At 43.3% G+C, this 24,361-nt stretch overlaps 1 protein-coding gene across 1 annotated transcript in view; it reads left to right on the top strand.

Moving 5' to 3' along the window:
- The window catches only part of LOC140721112 (NACHT, LRR and PYD domains-containing protein 3-like), a 51,173-nt gene that overhangs the window by 6,286 nt on the left and 20,526 nt on the right, over window positions 1-24,361 (top strand). Inside the window, 1 exon segment of the mRNA XM_073035976.1 lies at window positions 20,623-20,701. Coding sequence (XP_072892077.1) covers window positions 20,692-20,701 — 10 coding nt within the window. The 5' untranslated portion in view covers window positions 20,623-20,691.

Genomic DNA, 24,361 nt, shown 5'->3' with positions numbered 1-24,361 from the left:
ACAAATATCTCAGATGATACTCTTTACCGTGTGATGAAAATCCCTCTAGCGCTAAATTAACTGAATGTGTTTTGTCAGCTGGAGGATGCTGATGGGAGATTTAATAAAATTCACATGCTGAATTTACTGTGACCGACCTATTCTGTGATCTCGGCGCCTTAATCCTGCTTCTCACCTGTAACATCACATGTACCCCCAGATCCCTCTGCTCCTCCACACTGCCAAGTATCCTGCCATTTACTTTGTACTCTGCCTTGGAGTTTGCCCTTCCAAAGTGTATCACCTCACACTTCTCCGGGTTGAACTCCATCTGCCACTTTTCAGCCCACATCTGCACTAGATGGGGTCAGTTGTGCTGTGAGGATTACATTCCTTGACTTCTCTAGTGCCTTTAACACCATCCAGCCCAAGATCTTAAAGCACAAACTAACGGAGATGGGAGTAGACTCTCACATGGTGGATTGGATAGTGGACTACTTGACAGATAGACCTCAGTATGTGCGGTTGGGAGACTGTAGGTCTGACACGGTGGTCAGCAGCACAGGAGCGCCACAGGGAACCGTACTCTCTCCGGTCCTGTTCACCCTGTACACATCAGACTTCCAATATAACTCGGAGTCCTGCCATGTGCAGAAGTTCGCTGATGACACGGCCATAGTGGGGTGTGTCAGGAATGGACAGGAGGAGGAGTATAGGAAACTGATACAGGACTTTGTGATATGGTGCAACTCAAACTACCTGCGTCTCAAAATCACCAAGACCAAGGAGATGGTGGTGGACTTTAGGAGATCTAGGCCTCATATGGAGCCAGTGATCATTAATGGAGAATGTGTGGAGCAGGTTAAGACCTACAAGTATCTGGGAGTACAGTTAGATGAGAAGCTAGACTGGACTGCCAACACAGATGCCTTGTGCAGGAAGGCACAGAGTCGACTGTACTTCCTTAGAAGGTTGGCGTCATTCAATGTCTGCAGTGAGATGCTGAAGATGTTCTATAGGTCAGTTGTTGAGAGCGCCCTCTTCTTTGTGGTGGCGTGTTGGGGAGGAAGCATTAAGAAGAAGGACGCCTCACGTCTTAATAAGCTGGTAAGGAAGGCGGGCTCTGTCGTGGGCAAAGTACTGGAGAGTTTAACATCGGTAGCTGAGCGAAGGGCGCTGAGTAGGCTACGGTCAATTATGGAAAACCCTGAACATCCTCTACATAGCACCATCCAGAGACAGAGAAGCAGTTTCAGCGACAGGTTACTATCGATGCAATGCTCCTCAGACAGGATGAAGAGGTCAATACTCCCCAATGCCATTAGGCTTTACAACTCAACTGTCAGGACTTAAGAACTTTTTTTAAAGCTATTATTAATGCTTTTTGAGTTAGTGATTTAGATGCATATCATATTATTACTGAGTTAAGTATTGTATGTAATTAGTTTTTGCTACAACAAGTGTATGGGACATTGGAAAAAATGTTGAATTTCCCCATGGGGATGAATAAAGTATCTATCTATCTATCTATCTATCTACCACCAACCTCTGTGCCGTCTGCAAAGCAACCCACCCTTCTACCCCCATATCCAGGTCGTTAATAAAAAATCATGTAAAGTAGAGGTCCCAGAACAGACCCTTGTGGGACACCACTAGTCACAACCCTCCAATCTGAATGTAATCCCTCCACCACGACCCTCTGCCTTCTGTGGGGAAGCCAATTCTGAATCCACCTGGCCAAACTTCCCTGGATCCCATGCCTTCTGACTTTCGGAATAAGCCTACTGTGTGGGACCTTGTCAAATACCTTACTAAAATCCATATCGATCACATCCACTGCACTGTCCTAATCTATATGCCTGGTCACCTCCTCAAAGAAATCTATCAGGCTTGATAGACACAATTTGCCCTTTACAAAGCCATGCTGACTGTCCCTGATCAGACCATGATACTCTGAATGCCCATAGATCCTATATCTAAGAATCATTTCCAACAGCTTTCCCACCACAGACGTCAGGCTCACTGGTCTATAATTACCCGGAGTATCCATACTAACTTTTTTGAACAAGGGGACAACATTCGCCTCCCTCCAATCCTCCGGTACCATTCCCGTGGACAACGAGGATATAAAGATCCTAGCCAGATGCTCAGCAATTTCTTCCCTCGCTTCCTGGAGAAGTCTGGGGAATATTCCTTCAGGCCCTGGGGTCTTATCCATTCCTAATTTATTTTAACAACTCCAACACCACCTCTCTCCTAATATCAACATGCTCCAGAACATCAACCTCACTCATATTGTTCTCACCGTCATCAAGTTCCCTCTCAGTGGTGAATACCGAAGAGAAGTATTCATTGAGGACCTCGCTCACTTCCACAGCCTCCAGGCACGTCTTCCCACATTTATTCCTAATCGGTCCTACTCCTGTAATCCTTTTGTTCTTCACATAATTGAAGAATGCCTTGGGGTTTTTTCTTACCCTACTCGCCAAGGTCTTCTCATGCCCCCTTCTTGCTCTTCTCAGCCCCTTCTTAAGCTACTTTCCTGCTACCTTATATTCCTCAATAGACCCATCTGATCCTTGCTTCCTAAACCTCATGTATGCTGCCTTCTTCCACCTGACTAGATTTTCCACCTCACTTTTCTCCCATGGTTCCTTCACCCTACAATTCTTTATCTTCCTCACTGGGAAAAAATTATCCCTAACATCCTGCAAGAGATCCTTAAACATCGACCACATGTCCATAGTACATTTCCCTGCAAAAACATCATCCCAATTCACACCTACAAGTTCGAGCCTGAGAGCCTCATAATTTGCCCTTCTCCAATTAAACACTTTCCTGTCTTCTCTGAGTCTATCCTTTTCCATGATAATTCTAAAGGCCAAGGAGCAGTGATCACTGTCCCCAAGATGCTCCCCATTGAGAGATCTGTGACTTGACCCGGTTCATTACCTAATACTAGATCAAGTATGGCATTCCCCCAAGTCGGACTGTCAACAGACTGTGACAGGAATCCGTCCTGGACACATTTAACAAACTCTGTCCCATCTAAACCCTTGGATCTAATCAAGTGCCAATCAATATTAGGGAAGTTAAAGTCACCCATGATAACAACCCTGTTAGTTTTGCACCTCTCCAAAATCTGCCTCCCAATCTGCTCCTTGGTGTCTCTGCTGCTACCAGGGGTTCTATAGAATACCCCCAATAGAGTAACTGCTCCCTTCCTGTTCCTGACTTCCACCCATACTGACTGAAAAGAGGATCCTGCTACATTACCCACCCTTTGTATACCTGTAATAGTATTCCTCATCAGTAATGCCACAACTCCACGCCCCCACCCCCCCGCCATCCCTTTTAAAGCACTGAATTCCAGGAGTATTGAGTATCCATTCCTGCCCTGGTGCCAGCCAGGTCTTCGTAATGGCCTCTACATCATAATTCCATGTATGTATTCAAGCTCTCAGTTTATCACCTTTGTTCCTGATGCTTCTTGCATTGAAGTACACACACTTTAGCCCTTCTACCTTACTACCTTTACACCCTTTATTCTGCTGCTCTTTCCTCAAAGCCTCTCTATATGTTAGATCTGGCTTTACTTCATGCACTTCTTTCACTGCTCTATCGCTCCGGGTCCCATTCCCCTTGCAAATTAGTTTAAACCCTCCCGGACCATGCTAGCAAACCTACTTGCAAGGATATTGCTCCCCCTCGAGTTGAGGTGCAACCCATCCAATCTGTACAGATCCCACCTTCCCCAGAAGAGATCCCAATGATCCAAAAATCTAAAACCCTGCCCCCCGCACCAACTCCTCAGCCACGCATTCAATTGCCATCTCCTCCAATTCCTACCATCACTATCACGTAGCACTGGCAGCAATCCTGAGAACGCCATCCTTGAGGTCCTGTTCTTCAGCCTTCTACCTAGTTCCCGAAACTCACACTTCAGGACCTCATCCCTCTTCCTGCCTCTGTCGTTGGTCCCAACATGTATCACGACTTCTGGTTGCTTTCCCTCTCGTACCAGGATGTTATGCACCCGGTCAGAGGCATCCCGGACTCTGGCACCCGGGAGGCAACAAACCATGTGGGTGTCCTTCTCATGTCCACAAAATCTCCTGTCTGCTGCCTTGACTATAGAGTCTCCAATGACGACAGCTCTCCTCTTCTCCGTCCCACCCTTCTGCACCACAGGGTCAGACTCAGTGCGAGAGGCCCTGCCACCGTGGCTCACACATCGTCAGTCATCCCCGCCAACAGTATCAAGGACGGTAAACTTATTATTCAGGGGAATGGCTACAGGGGTGTGCTGCACTACCTGCCCACTTAACTTCGCTTTCCCCCCTCGGACTGTTACCCAACGACCTGCTTCCGGCAGCCTAGGTGTAACTACCTCCCTGTAGCTCTCATCTGTGTCTGCCTCATTCTCCCTTATGAGTCGAAGGTCATCCAGCTGCTGCTCCAGATTCCTCACACAGTCTTCCAGATCGCCCAGCCGCATGCACTTCTGGCAGATGTGACTCTGCGGGAGAGGGGAGTTCCCCCAAGACTGCCACATCTCACAGGAGAGGCACATCGCCAACTTATGAGTCATTGTAAAGACTAACTGGGAACAAGCTCGTGCTCCGCCTCTTCTCGTCGAAGCATCTCAAGTCAAAGCCTCAAAGCTCCACTCCTTCACTGGTCCACTCACTCACTGGCCACTTTCCCTGTTGCAACCTGTGCTTATTGGACATCCTGTTGCCTTCCCAGCAGCTTGAATCAGTCTGGCCATTCTCCTCCGGTCTCTTTCATACACACGGAGTATTCCCGTCCTGCACTGTCACTCACCGGATGTTTGTCTTTTTGTATTTCGCACCATTCTCTGTAAATCAAGACAGTTGTGTGTGACAACCCCAGAGATATTCACACTAATCTGTCTGGAACCGACAATCATTCCACTGTCAAAGTCACTGAGATTACATTCTTCCCCAATCTGATGTTTGTTCTGAACAACACCTGGACCTCTTGACCATTTCTGCATGTTTTTTATTAAAGTGACTGAGCTGGTGCCACGTGATTTGTTGATCAGCATTAACGAGCTGGTGTACAGGTGCACTTCAAAAAATTACCACTGAGTTTATTTCCGAATTAGACAACCCACTCACCCCCATCCCGGGTGTTATCAAGAAGGAGATCTGGATCTATTTATTCATTCCCGTTTCCCACAACTGGATGGCGCAGACAGGACCGTGAACTGAACATTGTCGTGATGACGAGGGTGGTTAATCTTAAAGGAACATAAAATCCTGGAATCTATGCATACTAATTCCGAAGAGCAAATACATTTGAACATGGCACAATATCGCAGTTCCCTGTAACAGACGGGATATTGAGGCTGAAAAGAGCAGCTAAAACTATTTTATCGGCGACACACGGGCATCATGGAAATGGTAACGAGTAGCACACAAAAATTGAATTCACCTCGTCAAGGGAATTATACTGTGAGGCGATCAGGCTCAAGTGCGTTACAATTCAGGATTAACGTTGATCACGGTAGGCGTAGAAGTTGTGCTGTAGATCTGTTGTTTCAGTAGACAAATTGGAGTGGATCCAGGTCATTATTCAGACAGGAGCTGATATGCTTCAACACCAGCCCTTCCAAACAATTCAACTGTGGATGTAAGTGCCACTGGGCCACAGTCATTGAGGAATTTAACCACACTCCTCTTGGGTACCGGTATGGTTTAAGTTTCAGTTCAGAGATACAAGGAGTTAGTCACCGCTAGGTTGCAGGAGGAGAGTAACTTGGCGACTGTCGGCAGAAGGAAGTAAAATGAGCAGCACTGTGGGCCCCGTGGACGTGCCCCTCAAAAATAAGGGTACACCTTTGAGCATACACGTAGTGAGAGGGACGACCTATCAGCTGGAAGCACAACCTCTGGGTCTCCGGCTCAGAAGAGAACAGAAGTGAAGAGGTCTACAGTGGGTATAAAACATTCTATAGTCAGAGGAATGATGAGATTCTGGATGTATTTTGCCTTCCAGGTGACAGGGTCGGGGATGTCTCAGATCGGGTCCATGGCATTCTACAGGGGGTGGGTGAGCAGCCAGATGTCTTGCTGTATGACATGGGTAGGAAAAATGAAGGGGTTCCTGAGAGATAATACAGGGAGCTCGGTAGAAAGCTGAGAAACAGGATCTAGTGGTTAGTAATCTCTGAATTGCCTGCTGTGTCACGTGCTAAGGAGGACAAGAATAGAATGATTTGGTAGTGGCTGAGGAACTGGCGCAGGAGGCAGAGGTTCAGATATATGGACAATTGGGGTCTCGTCTGGGCAAGGTATGACTTGTACAAAAGGGATGAGTTACACCAGAATCCCAGGGGAACAAAGATCCTTGTGGGTTTTCCAGAACAACTTAGGAGTGCTAATTTTGCAGGGTGATGGGAACTGGAGCTATAATGCTGAGAATGGGGTAGTTGGTTCACAAACAGAGGCAGTGTGCAGTGATACTGTTAGAATGACAAGGCTGAAGATCGGGCAAACTTGCAGTCAATGAGACGAGCTGCAACATAAAAGGCAAACAGAATGGGAAAGGGAGAGTACAAGACTGACGGTGTTACAGTTGAAGTCGAGCAGTATATGGAATAATAGACGAAGGCAGCAAAGTTACAGATTGGCATGCATGACATTGTGGGCGTCACTGAATCGAGGAAGAAAGAATATTTTAGCTGTGAGTTTAACATCCAAGGATACACACTGTATCGAAAGGACAGACAGGTCGGTAGAAAGGGTGGCGTGACTCTGGGTGAAAAATGAAATCAAATCATTAGAAAGAGGTGACATAAGGTAGGAAGGTTTTGAATCCTTGTGGGTAGAGGTAGAAAACTGCAAGGGTTACAAAGACCCTGATGGGGATTACATACAGACTCCCACACAGCAGTAATGACAGGGTCTGAAAATTAAAACGGTAGATAGAAAATGTGTGTCAGAAGGGCAATGTTACGATAGTCATGGGATATTTTAACATGGTAAAATCGGGTTGTTATGGTGTTTTATTACCCCACTTGTCACGATAGTATTTCTAGAGTTTCCAACAGTTCAATATTGTCCAGAAGATTGCCTGGATTTACGGATGCGTGTTTTTTTTTATTATTCTGTGTAATTTTGTGAGCAACGACAGTGTATGTCTGGCAGCGATATTTAAAATAAAAAACCCTGTAGTGTGAATGGGGCTGGTAGAATGTATTCGCTGATATTGGATAAATTCGTGGTCTTGATGGTATTCGCTGGTATTTTGATGATTGTGAAGAGACTTTATCCGCTGGTGTTTAGATAAATGAGTTGAGGAATTGTTGAGAACATACAACATCACCTTCCTCCTTATTAGGAATGTGGAGAATATGTTTGCTGCTCCACAGGGAGCTGAAATAGATAAAGATAGATGAGATTGTCTTTTAACCGGGTGTGACTTTAGAATTTTCTTCCTCATAGGAATGAAGTATAGTCTTTTTTAATGTGTTTAATTTCGCAGAGCACATATTCTTCAAAGGCCACGGAGATAGTGCAACCGCGATAATGGAGAATGGCGGAACAAGACTGTGGGGCTGAATATCCTGCTCCTAATTCAATATGCCAGCATCAAACGCTGTCAAAGAAGATTGTCATTTTATGTTAATAGTTCTTCCGTCACTCCCTGACGCGAATAAGTTGAAATATCTGTAAAATAAGTGCGATTTCACGCAAATTCATGAGCGGGAAATCGTTGTAATTTCAACGATTTAAAGCACATTTATTTTCGAATAATGTATAAATTATACATCTTGAAACGTATCGGATTATATACAGCCACAACCAAGAAACTCGATTTATTCATTTTTTTTAAAGCGCAAAAACCACCATGGAGAGAATGACGGAGGGGGCAACAACGCATTTGTAAACAATAGAAACAAGCCAATTGCATCCCTAATCGGACCGAGTTCAAGATTCGGCCCTGAAGCAGCTGAAGCTAATGCTCGGTGCCCAATTTTCCTACCAGCAGAGCAAAAATGTACAACAGCCAGCTCAGTTCACAGTTTCGTGACCGCAGAGAAAGAAATGAACATTTGCATCAGATGTAAGCTCGACCCTGGCCTCCCCAATAGACACTCGGGGTAGCAGTATACTTGAGTCGGTGTTTAAATTGTCCAAGTACCGAAGACTGCCACGTTCTCGGAACTGGATCCTGACGACCCGATATGCCGGAGCCGTTCTAGATCTCAACAAATCGGATTGGCGTTTGGGGCGATCCAACCTGGCAGCAGGGTTAACTGGACTGGAATTGAAAGATAGATGTCAAGGAGGAAGGTAGATGTCAGGAAAAAATATTGAATTTTAAAACCGAAATAAATGTTATGATGTGTCAAATAGTTCAAAGTGAAAGTAGTTTAATGCTTGAAGTATTGTGGGTAAAGTTGATGAACATAGCATGGATCAGTACGATGCTGCTCCCATTACAGAGACTTGGTTAAGGGAGAGACAGAATGGGTAATTAATGTACCAGGTTTTCAAGGGTTTAGATAAGATATAGAAGGATTTAAAGAGTGTGGAGTGGGAGCTGCACCACTAATCAGGGACAATATCACAGCGGCACTCAGCCGATATAATGTAGTGTTCAGGCACTGAATCCATTAGGGTACAACTAAAGAATGGGTAAGTGTGTAAACACACATATGATATTGTACTACAACGCCCCAGTAGCCACTGGGAGAATCTTTTAGCCAGAGGGTGGTGAATCTATGGAATTTGTTGCCACGGGCGGCAGTGGAGGCCAAGTCAATAGGTGTATTTAAGGAAGAGAATAATAGTTATCTGAGTAGCCAGGGCATCAAAGGTTATGGTGAGAAGACGAGGGAATGGGTCTAAAGGGGAGATTGGATCAGCTCATGATGAAATGGCGGACCAGACTCGAAGGGCCGAATGGCCGACTTCTGCTTCTTTGTTTTATGATCTTATGATCCCATAAACAACGGTATATATACATATCAAAATTTGTAAAAATGATATGGTTGTTGTCATGGGGGAGTTCCACTTCTCTGATATAAACTAGAATATTCTAAGTGCAAAGGGGCCAAAATGTTTTCGAGTATCCAGTGGGGTGTATTAAAGCAGTTAGTAGACGGTCCAATGAGATGAGGGGCGGGACTGGACTTGGTGCTGGGTAATGAGACTGACCTTTCTGTGGACAGTTTTAAATTGAGCCAGACAAATTACGATCGCATTAAGCAGTAACTAATAAAAGTTAATTCGGAACTCATTTTTGTGGCAGATTTACAGCAGAGATCTGAAAGTTGTTTACAGATCCATTACACAGAGTACGGAAAAGAAATTCCTTCCTTCTGGAAGGAAGGATGGAACGATAGGAGAAGGTTGGATGTCCAGAGAGATGAGGAGAATAAATAATCCAGAAGCGAATTGAAGAAGGAAATTAGGAAAGCCCAGAGGGTCAATGAAAAGTTCTAGTCAATTAGTATATAGAGGCATTCCAAGACATTTTATACATATTTCCAATCGTAGTGGATTCTAGGGAAAGAAGGAATGACTTCAGGATGCAAGAACGTCCATTTAGAACTGACATGCAAATATTACTGTAGTCAGAGGCTGGTAAATTTGTGGAATTTGTTTCCACGAACGGCTGTGAAGGCCAAGTTATTGGGTGTATTTAAGGCAGAGATAGATAGGTTTTTGATGAACCAGGGCATGAAAGGGTATGGGGTGAAGGCACGGGACTGGGGATGAAGACTGCCACGTTCTCGGAACTGGATCCTGACGACCCGATATGCCGGAAGCCGTTGTCGATCTCAACAAATCGGATTAGCGTTTGGAGCGATCCAACCTTGCAGTCGGGTTAACTGGACTGGAATTGAAACTCTTCCGCACCGACTCCTCTCGAAATAACTCCTTCCATCTCCGGGAGCTATTTATACTGAGCGGCCCGAAGAGCTTTTGCCCGGCAATGCCTCGGTGTGGGTCATCTCTCGATCCAGCCTTGCATCCACACTGTGTGCGGCAATAGTGCACCATAGTCTGTTTCATGAAACTTGTTTTAAGTTATGTTTTTGTCGATTCTTCTGCCTTATGATTTACCAGTAAGCTGTTGCAAATCTTCGGTAGTACTTCTTAAACTGGAAATCATTGTTGGGGTTTTATATATTGATATTTCATATCGTTTCTGTATTTCAAGTAAACTGAAAGAAAAGAGTTTCTTAACTTGCTGTCTACTTTGATCGGCAGTTATGTCAGGAAGAAGTTAATCTCACACATTTGCTCCCCAAATGGCCTATTGCTCTAATGATGCAACTGGAGAAATCTGCCATTGAATCTGAAATCAGTGGGGGCAAAGTTCAAAAGAAAGTTTCATCGGAGTTCACTGCGCCCTCCTTACAGCGATCTTTACCCACAACTGTCGATGGTGTTTGTAGGCTGATCCGAAAATGAACAATAAATCAAATCGATCGCACCAACCAAATCTAACCAGATGCTGGTCGTGATTCTTCTCTGGAGCAGATCAAGTTGTTGCGAGAAATGTCATCATTCTTTCGGTGCAATGAACAAGCAATTCTGGATCAAACACCGGATTAGTACTATCTGTTTCAATGAGCCTTTGTGTGTTTCCATACAGGGTGTCGAGTTATGTACAGATCACCGGGTTTATGAGTGTGTTACCTGGGCTGTTTTCGCAGCCTGCGATATTAACGTGGTCGCAGCAGCTCAGCACAGGCTGTACTTGGGCTACATTAACGCGTTTTAATACGTACATTTGTAAAGGCACTATTACTTGACTTCAGAATAGTTGAACATTTTTGATAAAATTGCATAGCTACTGAATCTGATGGAAGGCTTGTTAATGCTTCACTGTGGGGTTTAAAGTAGAATTGCAGGGGACAGAGAATTAGAGTGCCTGAACAGTTAGTGGACAGGTTATGGAGGCAGATGTTAGACAGACTTTGGAATCAAAAGGTGGAGCATGGTGTGACTATTGCCCTGAGCTGCACATATTTCAACGGACGAAGTATCGTAGGAAAGACGGATAATAGCGCTGAAGGTGTGATAGCTGGCTTACAAGCAAGATGCATGTGTTCTGAGGAGAGGCTGTTGATTCGGCAAATTTGCAGTCGGCAGGATGAGTTGCAACAGCGGACAAAATAATAAAAGGATGAATAAGGAACTGAAGGTGTTGTATTTGAATGTGTTGAGTATACGGATCACGGTAGATGAACTTACAGTACATTTGCAGTTTGGCAGGTATGATGTTATGGGCATCACTGAATCATGGCTGAAAAATTATGGCTGGGAGCTCAATGACCAGATAGAAATTGTATCGAAAGTACAGGCAGGAAGGCAGAGGGGCTAGTCTTTCTCTACTGGTAAAAAAAAACAGCATGAAATTAAGTCATTAGAGTTAATAAAGGGTTGGAAGGTGTTGGGTCATTGTGGATAGAGCTAAGAAACCGTAAGGGTTAAAACCATCCTGATGGGAGTTGTACGCAGACTCCCCAAAACGTAGTAAGGTCATGGACTGAAAATTACAACAGGAGATAGAAAATGCATGCCAAAAGTGCAATGATACAATAGTGATTGGGGACTTCAATATACAGGTTGATTGGGAAAATCAGGTCGGTGCTGGATTCCAGGAAGGGACATTTATAGGGTGCCTACGAGATGGCTTTTTAGAGCAGCTCGTGTTTGAACCCACTGGAGGTTCAGTTGTTCTGGACTGCGTGTTGTGCAATGAACCATAATTCATTAGAGAGCTTAAGGTAAGAAAAAAAACACATCCGTGGCAATTGAGCATTATATGACAGAATTCACGCTGAAATTAGAGCAGGAGAAGTTAAAATACAAATGCGTCAGTACTACAGTGTGGTAAAGGGAATAACAGAATCGTGAGAGATGTGTTGGCTAGATTTGATTAGAAAAGAACACTGCAGGGATAACGGCAGAACAGCAAAAGCTGCGATTTCTGGATGCATTTCAGAGGGCACAGGATATAAGAATCCTACAAAGGCACGCACATTCTGAAGAAAAGATAACAAAACCGTAGATAACAAAAGAGGTCAACTAATGATAAATGCCAAAGACAGGTCATATAACAGCGAAAAAATTAGTAGGTACTAAGAGGATTGGGAAGTTTAAAAAAACCCAACAGAAAACAACTAAAATATCATTCAGAATGAAAAGTGGGAAAGCAAAAGAACGGTAGCTAATAATTTTAAAGACAATACCAAAGATTTTCAGATATATAAAGACAAAAGAGGTAAGGGTTGTTATCAGACCGTTGGTAAAAGATACTGAGGAGGAAGTAATGGGGGCCAAATACTTGGCGGATGAACTAAATAAAATTTTTGCGTCAGTCTTCACTGTGAAATTCGCTAGCAATATGGAATAAGTTCCATGTGTCAGGATCATGACGTGCGTGAAGTGACCATAACTAGAGAGAAGGTTCTTGGGAAACCGGAAATTATGAAGGCAGATAACTCACATGGACTAGATGGTGTACAACTCAGAGTTCTGGAAGTTCCGGCTGAAGGAATCGTAGAGACATTACTGATGGTCGTACGGTGGTCTCTACATTGTGGAATGGTTCCGGAAGACAGGAACATTGCAAATATCACTCGCATATTCAAGAAGAATGATGGATAAATAAAAGCAAGTACAGGCCAGATAGTCTGTCATCAGTGGTTGGGAAGATGTTGGATTATTAAGGGTGTTGTCTCAGAACACTTAGCGGTATATGATAAAACAGGCCGTGTTAGGCGTGATTACTTCAAGGAAAAATCTTTTCAGATAAATTTGTGGGAATTCTTTGACAAAATAACAAGCAGGATAGACAAAGAAGAATCGGTTGATGTTAGTTTAGGACGTTAACAAGGAGCCACACATGACGGTGCTTTGCAATCTACGGCTTTATGGTATTACAGCAAAGAACCTAGAACGGATCCTAGCAGTGTCTTATTGGCAGGAGGAAAAGAGGGAATAAAGGTGGCCTTTTCCAGTTGGCTGCCAGTGATTAGTGGTGTTCCACTAGTAGTGGGAGCGATTCATTTTACATTATATCTTAATGATTTTGATAATGGAGTTGATGGGTTTGTTGCAGATGATATGAAGGTATGTCAAGGGACAGGTATTTTTAAGGAGTAGTTAGGCTACGGAAGGACAGACAGATTAGAAAAATGAGAAAAAATTGTAGGATGTTTGCAGTGTCGATAAAAGTATAGTCATACACTTTAGTAGAAGAAATGAAAGTGCAAGCTCTTTTCTAAACGGAAAGAAAGGTGAAATGGGAGTTGTTAGTCCTTCTGCAGGATAACCTAAAGGTTAATTTTCAGGTTGAGTCTGTGTTGATGAAGGCAAATCCAATGTTAGCAGTCATTTCAAGAGGACTGAAGTATAAGTGTAAGAATGCGATGTTGAAACTTTATAAAACATTAATGAGCTCTCACGTTGAGCATTGTGGGCAGATTTGGGCCCCTATCTCAGAAAGGATTTGCTGAAACTGCAGATGAATAAAAGGAAGTTCACGGAAATTGTTCCAGGATTGAGTGGCTTGTGATATGAAGAACTTTTGAGGTTTCTGCATCTGTATTCACTGGAATTCAGAAGAATAAGGGGCAACCCCTTTGAAACCTATCGAACGGTGAAACGCCGTGATGTGGCGAATATGTTATCTATGCTGGTAGAATCTATGACCAGAAGACACCACCTCAGAATAGAGGGTTGTCCTTTTAGAATGGAGATAAGGATGAACTTCTTTAGCTAGAGAACAGTGAATTTGTGGACACCTTTGCTACAGGCCACTGTGGAGTCCAAGACTATGTATTCTTAAAACAGCTTGTACTGGAGCCTACCAGGGAGAAGGCAATTCTAGATTTAGTGTTCTGCAATAAAACGGATTTGATCAGGGACCTGGAGGTAAAGGACCCATTAGGAGGTAGTGACCATAATATGATATGTTTTAACCTACAATTTGAGAAGGAGAGGGAAAATCAGATATGTCAGTATTACATATGAACAAAGGAAACTATGGCACTATGAGAGAGAAGCTGGCCAAAGTTCAATGGAACGATACCCTAGCAGGGAAGACAGTGGAACAACAATGGCAGGTATTTCTGGGAATAATCCAGAAGATGCAGGATCGGTTCATTCCAAAGAGGAAGAAAGATCCTAAGGGGAGTAAAGGGCTGCCGTGACTGACGAGGGAAGTAAAGGGCAGTATAAAAATAAAAGAGAAGAAGTATAACATAGCAAAGATGAGCGGGAAACCGGAGGACTGGGAAGCTTTTAAAGAACAACAGAAGATAACAAAAAAAGGAAATACGCCAAGAAAAAATGAGGTCCGAAGGTAAACTAGCCAGGAATATAAAGGAGGATAGTAAAAGCTTCTTTAGGTATGTGAATAGCAAAAAAAAAAGTTAAGGCCAAAATTGGGCCATTGAAGACGGAAACGGGTGAATTTATTATGGGGAACAAGGAAATGGCAGGTGAGTTGAACAAGTACTTTGTATCTGTCTTCACTAGGGAAGACACAAACAATCTCCCAGATGTAATAGTGGCCAAAGGAACTAGGGTAAAGGATGAACTGAAGGAAATATATATTAGGCAAGAAACAGTGTTGGATAAACTGTTGAGTCTGAAGGCTGTTAAGCCCCGGGACCTGATGGTCTGCATCCCAGGGTACTTAAAGAGGTGGCTCTAGAAATCGTGGACGCAATTGGTAATCATTTTCCAATGTTTTAAGACTGGAGGGTGGCTAATGTTGTCCCACTTTTCAAGAAAGGAGGGAGAGAGAAAACAGGGAATTATAGACCGGTTAGCCTGACGTCAGTTGTGGGAAAAATGCTGGAGTCAATTATAAAAGATGAAATTACGAGGCATTTGGATAGCAGTCGAAGGATCAGTTCGATTCAGCATGGATTTATGAAGGGAAAATCATGCTTGACTAATCTTCTGGAGTTTTTTGAGGATGTACCTATGAAAATGGACAAGGGAGAGCCAGTGGATGTAGTGTACCTGGACTTTCAGAAAGCTTTTGATAAAGTCCCACATAGGAGATTAGTGGGCAAAATTAGGGCACATGGTATTGGGGGCAGAGTACTAACATGGATTGAAAATTGGCTGGCTGACAGGAAACAAAGAGTAGCGATTAACGGGTCCCTTTCGGAATGGCAGGCTGTGACCAGTGGGGTATCGCAAGCTGTTTACAATATACATTAATGATTTAGATGAAGGGATTAAAAGTAACATTAGCAAATTTGCTGATGACACAAAGCTGAGTGGCAGTGTGAAATGTCAGGAAGATGTTATGAGAATGCAGTGTGACTTGGACAGGTTGGGTGAGTGGGCAAATGTATGGCAGATGCAGTTTAATGTGGATAAATGTGAGAATATCCACTTTGGTGGCAAGAACAGGAAGGCAGATTACTATCTAAATGGAGTCAAGTTAGGAAAAGGGGAAGTACAACGAGATCTAGGTGTTCTTGTACATCAGTCAATGAAAGCAAGCATGCAGGGACAGCAGGCAGTGAAGAAAGCTAATAGCATGCTGGCCTTTATAACAAGAGGAATTGAGTATAGGAGTAAAGAGGTCCTTCTGCAGCTGTACAGGGCCCTGGCGAGACCCCACCTGGAGTATTGTGTGCAGTTTTGGTCTCCAAATTTGAGGAAGGACATTCTTGCTATTGAGGGAGTGCAGCGTAGGTTCTCAAGGTTAATTCCTAGAATGGCGGGACTGTCATATGTTGAAAGATTGGAGCAACTGGGCTTGTATACACTGGAATTTAGAACGATGAGAGGGGATCTGATTGAAACATATAAGATTATTAAGGGACTGGACACGCTGGAGGCAGGAAGCATGTTCCCGGTGATGGGTGAGTCCAGAACTAAAGGCCACAGTTTAAGAATAAGGGGTAGGCCATTTAGAACTGAGATGCGAAAAAACCTTTTCACCCAGAGAGTGGTGAATATGTGGAATGCTCTGCCCCAGAAGGCAGTGGAGGCCAAGTCTCTGGATACATTCAAGAGAGAGTTCGATAGAGCTCTTATAGATAGCGGTGCCAAGGGATATGGGGAGAGGACCGGAACGGGGTAATAATTGTGTATGATCAGCCATGATCACAGTGAATGGCGGTGCTGGCTAGAAGGGCCGAATGGCCTACTCCTGCACCTACTGTCTATTGCCTATTGTATATTTTGGCAGTTTCCCATAGATTCTTGATTGTTCAAGGCAAGCGTTGATACCTGGAGCAGACAAGGAATTTAGGTTGAAAGGAAAATCGTATTAGCCATGATGCAACGGCGGAGCAGACTCGATGGGACAAATGTCCTAATTCTGCCCCTCCATCTTATGGTACTTTGGTCTAATGGAACATGTGATTTTTGCAGAAACGAGGTACTTCTGATAGTGACATATGAAGTACAATGTCCTGAATTAATGTTTCCGACTTTTGCAAAAAGAAACATTCATTTCTATCCTCTGCATCATCGCGTCACATAAACAATTCGCAAGGTCAGTATTTAGAAATATTTCATGCTGCGACACAACATGACCACATTCTCAGCAACAGAATGTCAATGGCAAGGCCGTGAATCAAGTGGGATAATCTAGGTAATAGCAAAATACTGGGTAGTCGACATTAACGAAACTCTACTTGGTGTTACAGACGAGGTATTGAGATTGGATTCACGAGTAATTTCTCTGAGTTGAAGGAAATTAGACTAAATAATAGAAATTAGTTTACCTCGCTAGAGGGAATGTAGTATGTGTTTGCATTACAGTATTCACTTATCTTGAGCAGCGATGGAAAGAAGATCCAAGTATCTTGCATCATTTCTTTGTTCGCAGAAACCTCAGCAAGCCGATAGATTGGTACAACTGTTGGTAAATTAAACTAACAGAAAATCTGAGATGCACGAAGTAAAATTGTGTAAACGTAAAAATTATATCCAGGAAGCTAATTCGTCGAACTGATGCACAATTTCAAAGCAGTAATAATGCAGCAAATGCAAGGAGATCAGATTCCTTGGCTATAGTCTTGCTGCCCAGATTAGCATAGACCGGATATGATGATATGGGACCCTATGCAGGAGAACATATTTCACTGAGCAAATGTCGGTCTTCCGTTGCATACTGCAATTTGCTCTCTCTCTGGAGTTTACCGTGGAATACACGAGTCACGTGATGAAATATATAGTCAAACTGAGGCAAGATATCATATAAAACCAGAGGTTGTGGTGTTTCTTTCCAAGCGCAATGAGGAGAGTTAAAGCACGCACCGTCACTGTACCAAAGGTGGACTTTGCAAATTTGAAAGGAACTGAAGAATTAATTTAAAATAGCAAATTATGTGGATTTTCAGAAGTGTATCACCTCGCAGTTAGCTGCTTTGAAATCCATATGTTACTGCTCTGCCCACGTCCCTAATTGATCAGGTCCCCCTGTACTGTATGATAATATTTTGCATTATCGTCAACATTCCAACAACATTCCTACCTCTGAATGAACATCGCAATGATCTCTCCATGGAATTAATGGGACTCAGACTTCCAGACCAAACCACCAAGTAGGACCTTGCTGATATCCAGCTAGACAACATCCACTGCTATACCGTCATCTATATTTTTGTTTAGCTATTCGTATAACTAAACCATTCTTCAATCGCGACGTAGCACGCAATTAAACCTAATCGGACTCCGTCTATCCAAATCGCAGTAAAACCTACAGCTCAGATTCCCCCTATTGATGTAAGATTCCTGGCTTGACTTGTCTAACAGTCTTTAACATTTTCCACCTTCAAATCGTCGGTAATTTCAAAAACCAATGCTAAAGATGAAACAAATATCTCCGCAAGGGCCGAAAATTCTTCTCTAATCTGTCACAAAGGCTAGGATGCAGGCGGTCAGATACTGGGAATTTCCCTACTTCAAAGCGCTGCAAACAATTTCGCTCATGTAAGTGCATCTCCTCGAAAACATTTCGACTTATTTCCTTTCTCATGATTTTCTCCTTGGTAAAGAATTGTAAACGTTAATTCCAAATTCAAACCGTTTCCTATGACTCAAGACATTGGCAGCCCTGCCTTATCTCTATAGGGACCTACTCTTTTCCTTAAGGTCGCCTTGCAGCCACTTGTGGTTTCCTTAGACCTACTTGCCAGATCGTATAACCCTCGTGATTGTCTTCAATTCTTAACATACATGTCTATCAATCGACGGTATATGAACGTTCTGGAGTTTGAACCTCAACACTGAAGCCGTCTGTTAGGATTCGGTGGTTTCCACAAGATGATCTGGTTTCCTTCCATGGACGAAAGACATGCCAGTTATTGAAAGTTATCCCGTGATTAGGCTTTTCTTAATGAGGCAGGTTGCTGAGCGATGCGTCTCTTTGGGTTGGAAAAGTTTTTTTTTCTGCTTTGTATCTCGAAATTCAACTAAAACCAAAAATGCTGTTGCTTGAATCGTGACATCACATTTTTAAAAGTTCCCCGGTTGTCATTCCTTCATTAAACTTCAAGCAGCACCTCTGCCACAATTACTCTAAACACTAGTGCCCCACAGCTTTGCGATCTTGGGCTTCTATTGTACCCCTTGTACACTAATGTTTGCGAGGCTAAGTTATGTTTTGACACCATGTAAACACTTTCAGATAATGCCTCCATAATGGGCCGCATCTTAAATAACAATATAAAATCAGAAGGCCATACACATAGGAGCAGAATTAGGCCATGAATCTGCTCCGCCATTTAGCCATTCCTTCCTCTCCTCAGTGCCACGCTCTGATCTTCTCCCCGTAACCTTTGATGCCGTGTCCAATCAAGAACCTATCAAATTCTGTCTTAAACACACCAAAGGACCTGGCCTCCACAGTTGCCTGCGATAACGAGTTCTACAAATGCACCACTCTCTGGCTAAAGGAGGTTTCCCGTATCTCTGTTTTAAATGGTCGCTGTACCGTCTTGTCTTAGACACCCACAACATGGGAAACATCCTTTTCACATCTATTCTGTCTAGGTCTTCCAACAGTCGATTAGATTCCCACGCAGTCTTCTAAGTTCAAGTGAGTACAGACCCAGAGCTATGAAAGGTTCCTCCTATGATAACTCTTCCTTTGCTGGAATCATCCTTGTGAACCTCCTCTGAATCTGTTCCAATACCAGCACATCTTATCTTAGATGCGGAGCCCAAAACTTTTGACAATACCCTAAGTGAGACATCACCTGTGCCTTATAAAGCCTAAGAGGAACATCCCTGCTCTTTTATTATCTACCTCTGAAGTGAATGCTGATATTGCATTTGCCTTCCTAACTACCGACTCAACCTGCAAGTTAACCTTCAGTGTGTTCTGCACAAGGATTGCCAAATCCTTTTGCAACTCAGAGTTTTCGATTTTCCCCCCATTTAGAAACAGTCTGCACATTTGTTTTTCCGTATTTATAATACCAAAGTGCATGAACATGTACTTCTCACATTGTATTTCATTTTCCACTTTGTTGCCCATTCTCCGAATCTGTGTAAATCCTACTGCAGCACAACATTTTCCCCAAACACTACCTATCCCTCCACCAAGCTTCGTATCATCTGTAGACTTGGCAAGGCAAACATGTAAATCATTGATATGCAGCATAAAAGAAGCGGTCCCAACACCAACCCCTGCGGAGCACCATTAGTCCCAGTGAGTGCCTCCGACCAATCAGCCAAAGCGGTGCCTCCTACCAAACAGGGTTTAACACAGCTGTAATCCGAATATGCAGAATGTTACGATCTGGGGAAATTAACGACAATGAATTCATATAAAGCAAAATGTTTCTGGTACTTTCTTTGGAGATAATGTGAACAGTTATACTAGACCCAGCCTTAGAACGGGGTATAAATCAGTTACAATAGTTAAGTTTGAACGAGGGAACGCTTGTTCAGGGGGAGAAAAGGACAATGGAAATTTGGACACAGTGTCATCCAATGGAAGCTTGATAGGTTCAGTACGTTCGCGAATTACTTCGAAACGTGGTCCCTGAAAGTTAACAGACAACGAGAGCGGAGGCTTCTACTTCTGAATTTTGTGTGACTAGGAGCGGAAACAGAGTTGGTAGTACAATGCAAAACTGAAGCCCTTGCCTTTCTTGAGGATAGGGGTCGCGGGCTTTGTCGGAATAGACTATGTGATGAGAGAAATTGCTGGTCATCCTGTAATTTGGAATGGACAAACGGGAAAGGGGTGAGCTCGAATTAGAAAATAACTTGGCCGATGGTGTAAGACAGCTTGAAACCATCTGGCTAGATACTTCTTCGTCTTTCATAACCGCTGATTTTCTGGAAAGTCCCAGGATATCAGCAGTGTCTGAGATATCCTGTCTGGCATCAACTATCATTCCATGGTTAATGTCAGTAAAACCACATTTCCCCCATTCTGATGTTCGGTCTGTACAGCAACTGAACCACTACACCTTTTTCCTACCACATGATTGGCTGATTAGATATTTGCATGAAAAAATCAGGCGTACACAGGTCTAACAGATAAAATTTACCACTGAGTGTATATGAGCATATTGGACGAGGTGGAATTTGATGTCATTTCCCATTCAACTTATTCCATTCTCCTAATTTCCACACAACATTGTGTTTTTGTTAACAGAGCATCAGATGCGTCCATCTACTTTTAGAACAAAACCAGAGTGAAGAACTATCAATTTCAGGATTAACCATGGCCGCAGGTATGTTCGTTCATTTCATTATATGTGTTGATATTCTGATGCAGTATATAATTATATAGAAACTGCAGTTCGCAAAGGAAGACGCACGGGACAATGAACTTCGTGACAAGATCGCAGTGAAGGACGGCACTAATGCTTTTTTTTTGCTAGACAGGCGTCTAAAACATCTTTATAACAGCCCTGGTTATGGTAGCAAAGGCAAATGTTCGTTCCAGCAATTGTTGCATTTGATAAGTAGACAGTCACACTGATGATAAGTCGTGCTAAAACAAAGTAGCATCCACTTGATGGGAGATTGCTCAGCCACAGAACTTGGGATTCGCGTTGAAAGAAAATGTCCACTAAGTCTCCTGACACACAGGAATGCTAGATTAGGTGTCCCAATTTTGGGCAATGCAGAACGCAGGGATAAGTAAAATGCTGGAAGTCATAGCAGGTCAGGCAGCATGTATTGGAAGCAAACAACAGTGGACTTTTTTTTCTGGCCGAGACTCGTCATTAGGACTGGAAAGGAAAGGAGGGAGAAGATGCCATAATAAGCAGCTCGGAATGCGGGGAAGGCGTGCAGGCCTAGGAGATGATAAATGAATCCAGATAGATGACATTTGGGTGCTAAGATGAGAAGCTGTGACGTGAGGGTGGCAAATGACTAAAGAAGAATTAATCTGATAGGAAAGGTGAGTGGACCCAGGTAGAAGGTAAGGGAGGAAGGGCACCAGAGGGAGCTGAAAGACAGGTGCGGGGTAAAAAAGATGTAAGTGAGGCGCCATACAGTGCAATGGTAGAAGATGGAAAGGAAGGGTGGTAATTATAGGAAATTAGAGAAACTGATGTTCATGACATCAGGTTGGATTCTACAGAGAAAGGAATGTGAGTAATTGGATGTGAGATGTTCCTGATCCAAACTGAGAGACCGTGTCGTCACCCTGGCAATGGAGGAGGCCAGGAAAAGGCATAGCGATAATCCTGACCTGAAGACTGTCCATATGATGTTACAAAGCCTTCTCATTGTTCAGAACATAAATTGCTGCCTTCAGAAGATAACGGTCTCCTTGATGCTTTAGGAGAACCAGCCCCCTTTCCTGGAGACGGATGACAGGGAACAGGTTTTCTCAGTCATATGAAAGATTGTGAGAGGTTCTGATGGGGTTGTTACTGAAGTAATCCTGACTGCCGAGTGATAATGAATCAATCCAGCAAATAACAATCTGTTGGTAACTAGGATAAGTCTCCTTTAACACGGGATATTTTTCCACAGAGGAATACTTCATGTTTATGCATATAGCAGCAGTAAGCTGGGGTGCTAAGACAAGCAATCAAAGAAAAATACAGAACAGGAACAGTCCTTTTGGCCAGTATGGTTCATGTTGAAGCCATTTAAACTTTTAACATTTAAACTCCATCGAACTACACGGGGACCACAGCCCTCCATAACCCTACCATCCATGTACCAATACAAACTTCTCTTCAACGTTGAAATCGAGCTCGCAGACACCACTTGCGCAGACAGCTCGTTCCACAATCTCACGACCCTCTGAGTGATGAGGATTCCCTCAGGTTTCCCTTAAACTTTTCACCTTCAACTAAACCCATGATTTCCAGTTGCTGTCCCACCGAACACAAATGGAATAGCCGGCTTTTATTTATCCTGTCCCTATCCCTCATTATTTGGTGAAACACTCTGGTTTCCTCGGCTGCGCAAGTCTAGGTAAGACAATCTCTGGTCCCGCTGAATGTGTGAGATTGAGGCATGAGCCCATCCCAAGACCTACAGTTTGTGTGGATGCTCTGTAATTCGTTAGCATGTTACAAATGAGTGCCACAAAATAACAGAGAGTACACCGCTTACAATTAAAATATTTTGCTTTATAATTCTTAACTTTTTATAATTCTAAAGCGTTAGAAAACAAACAACAAAAAAGGGCCCACTTTAATGAAACAGTCTAATATGCACAAGTTGGAGCTCACGGTTACTCCGCCGCTGATCCTCTATCACTTATCTTCAGCAGTAACCCGAACATAATGAAATAAAGAATAGCATAACAGTTAAAAAAAATATGAACCAGGGCATTACACTTCTATACCCCTATCACATCTTCACTCGATTTTCTACATTACAAATAACTATTTTCTGCACGTAGGCGACCACAACTGCACATAACACTCCAAAATTTGGCCTGTTAAACTTCATATGCAAGCCCAACCAAACATACCACCTCCTGTACGCAGTAATTTGATTTATAAAGGTTAATGTGCCAATAGCAATCTTTGCGACCCGATCTATCCGTGACACCACTTTCAGTGAATTAAGGAGTTGAATGCCAAGATCTTTTGTGTGAAAGCACTCTTCAGTGTACTATCATTTACTGCGTAAGACCTGGCATAGTGCAAGACCTCATATATTCTTACATTAAATTCTGTCTGCCATTGTTGCAGCCCATTTTACCCGTCTGTTCTAGATCTCGCAGCAACTGCTGGTGGTCTTTCTCGCTGTCCAATACACCTGCCAATCCACAAATTTCCTGATCCAGTCAACCAAGTTATCATCCTGATCACTGACAAAGCACCAATCACTGCAGCACTCCACTAGTCACAGGTCTTCAATGAGAGGGACAACGATTTACTATTCTCTGGGTTTCCACACAAAGGCAATCTCCCTGATGGTGGTGTCTGAAAAGAGGATGCTGTCCAAGTTGCATGCCATCACGGGCAATGTCTCCCATCCACTCCATAATGTACTTGTTAGGCACAGTAGTACATTCAGCCAGAGACTCATTCCACCGAGATGTAACACAGAGCGTTATAGGAAGTCATTCCTGCCTGTGGCCATCAAACTTTACAACTCCTCCCTCGGAGTGTCAGACACCTTGAGCCAATAGGCTGGTCCTGGACTTACTTCCACTTGGCATAATTAACGTATTGTTAAATTATTTATGGTTTTATATTGCTATATTTCTACACTGTTCTTGATTGGTGCGGCTGTAACGAAACCCAACTTCCCTCGGGATCAATAAAGTATGTCTGTCTGTATGTCTGTCAATGCTTAATCCGATTCACTACCTCATCTGGACTGAAGCTTCTTGCCCAACTCACCATACCGGATCTTGTCAAATGCCTTGCTGAAGTTTGGTATGGTTCTCCAAATCCTAATGTCTTTCTACAGGGGCAAAGTTGAGAGTATCCTGACTGGCTACATCATTGCCTGGTATGGGAACTGTACTTCCCACAATCGCAGGTCTCTGTACAGAGTGGTGCGGATAGCCCAGCCCATTTGTAGATGTGACTTCCCACTATTCAGGTAATTTACAGAGACCCTGTAAAAAGATCCTGAAGAATCACTGAGGATCCAGGTCACACCAGCCACAAACTGTTCCAGCTGCTACAATCTGGGAAATTGTACCACAGCATAAAAGCCTGGACCAACAGGCTCCGGAACAGCTTCTTCCACCAGCGCATCAGACTGATTAATTCACGCTGATACAATTGCATTTCTTTGTTATATTGACTGTCCTGTTGTATATACTATTCATTACAAATGGTTATAAATGACACGTAAAGATTTTTACTCCTCGTCTATGTGAAGGATGTAAGTAATAAACTCAATTCAATTCAAATCCATGTAGGCAACATCTACTGCTTTGCCTTCGTTATCATTCCGGG

This window comes from Hemitrygon akajei, unplaced genomic scaffold, assembly GCF_048418815.1.
Source record: "Hemitrygon akajei unplaced genomic scaffold, sHemAka1.3 Scf000050, whole genome shotgun sequence".
NCBI lineage: Eukaryota > Metazoa > Chordata > Chondrichthyes > Myliobatiformes > Dasyatidae > Hemitrygon > Hemitrygon akajei.
The sequence above is the reverse complement of the archived record's forward strand: the minus strand, read 5'-3'. Positions and strand labels throughout refer to the sequence as shown.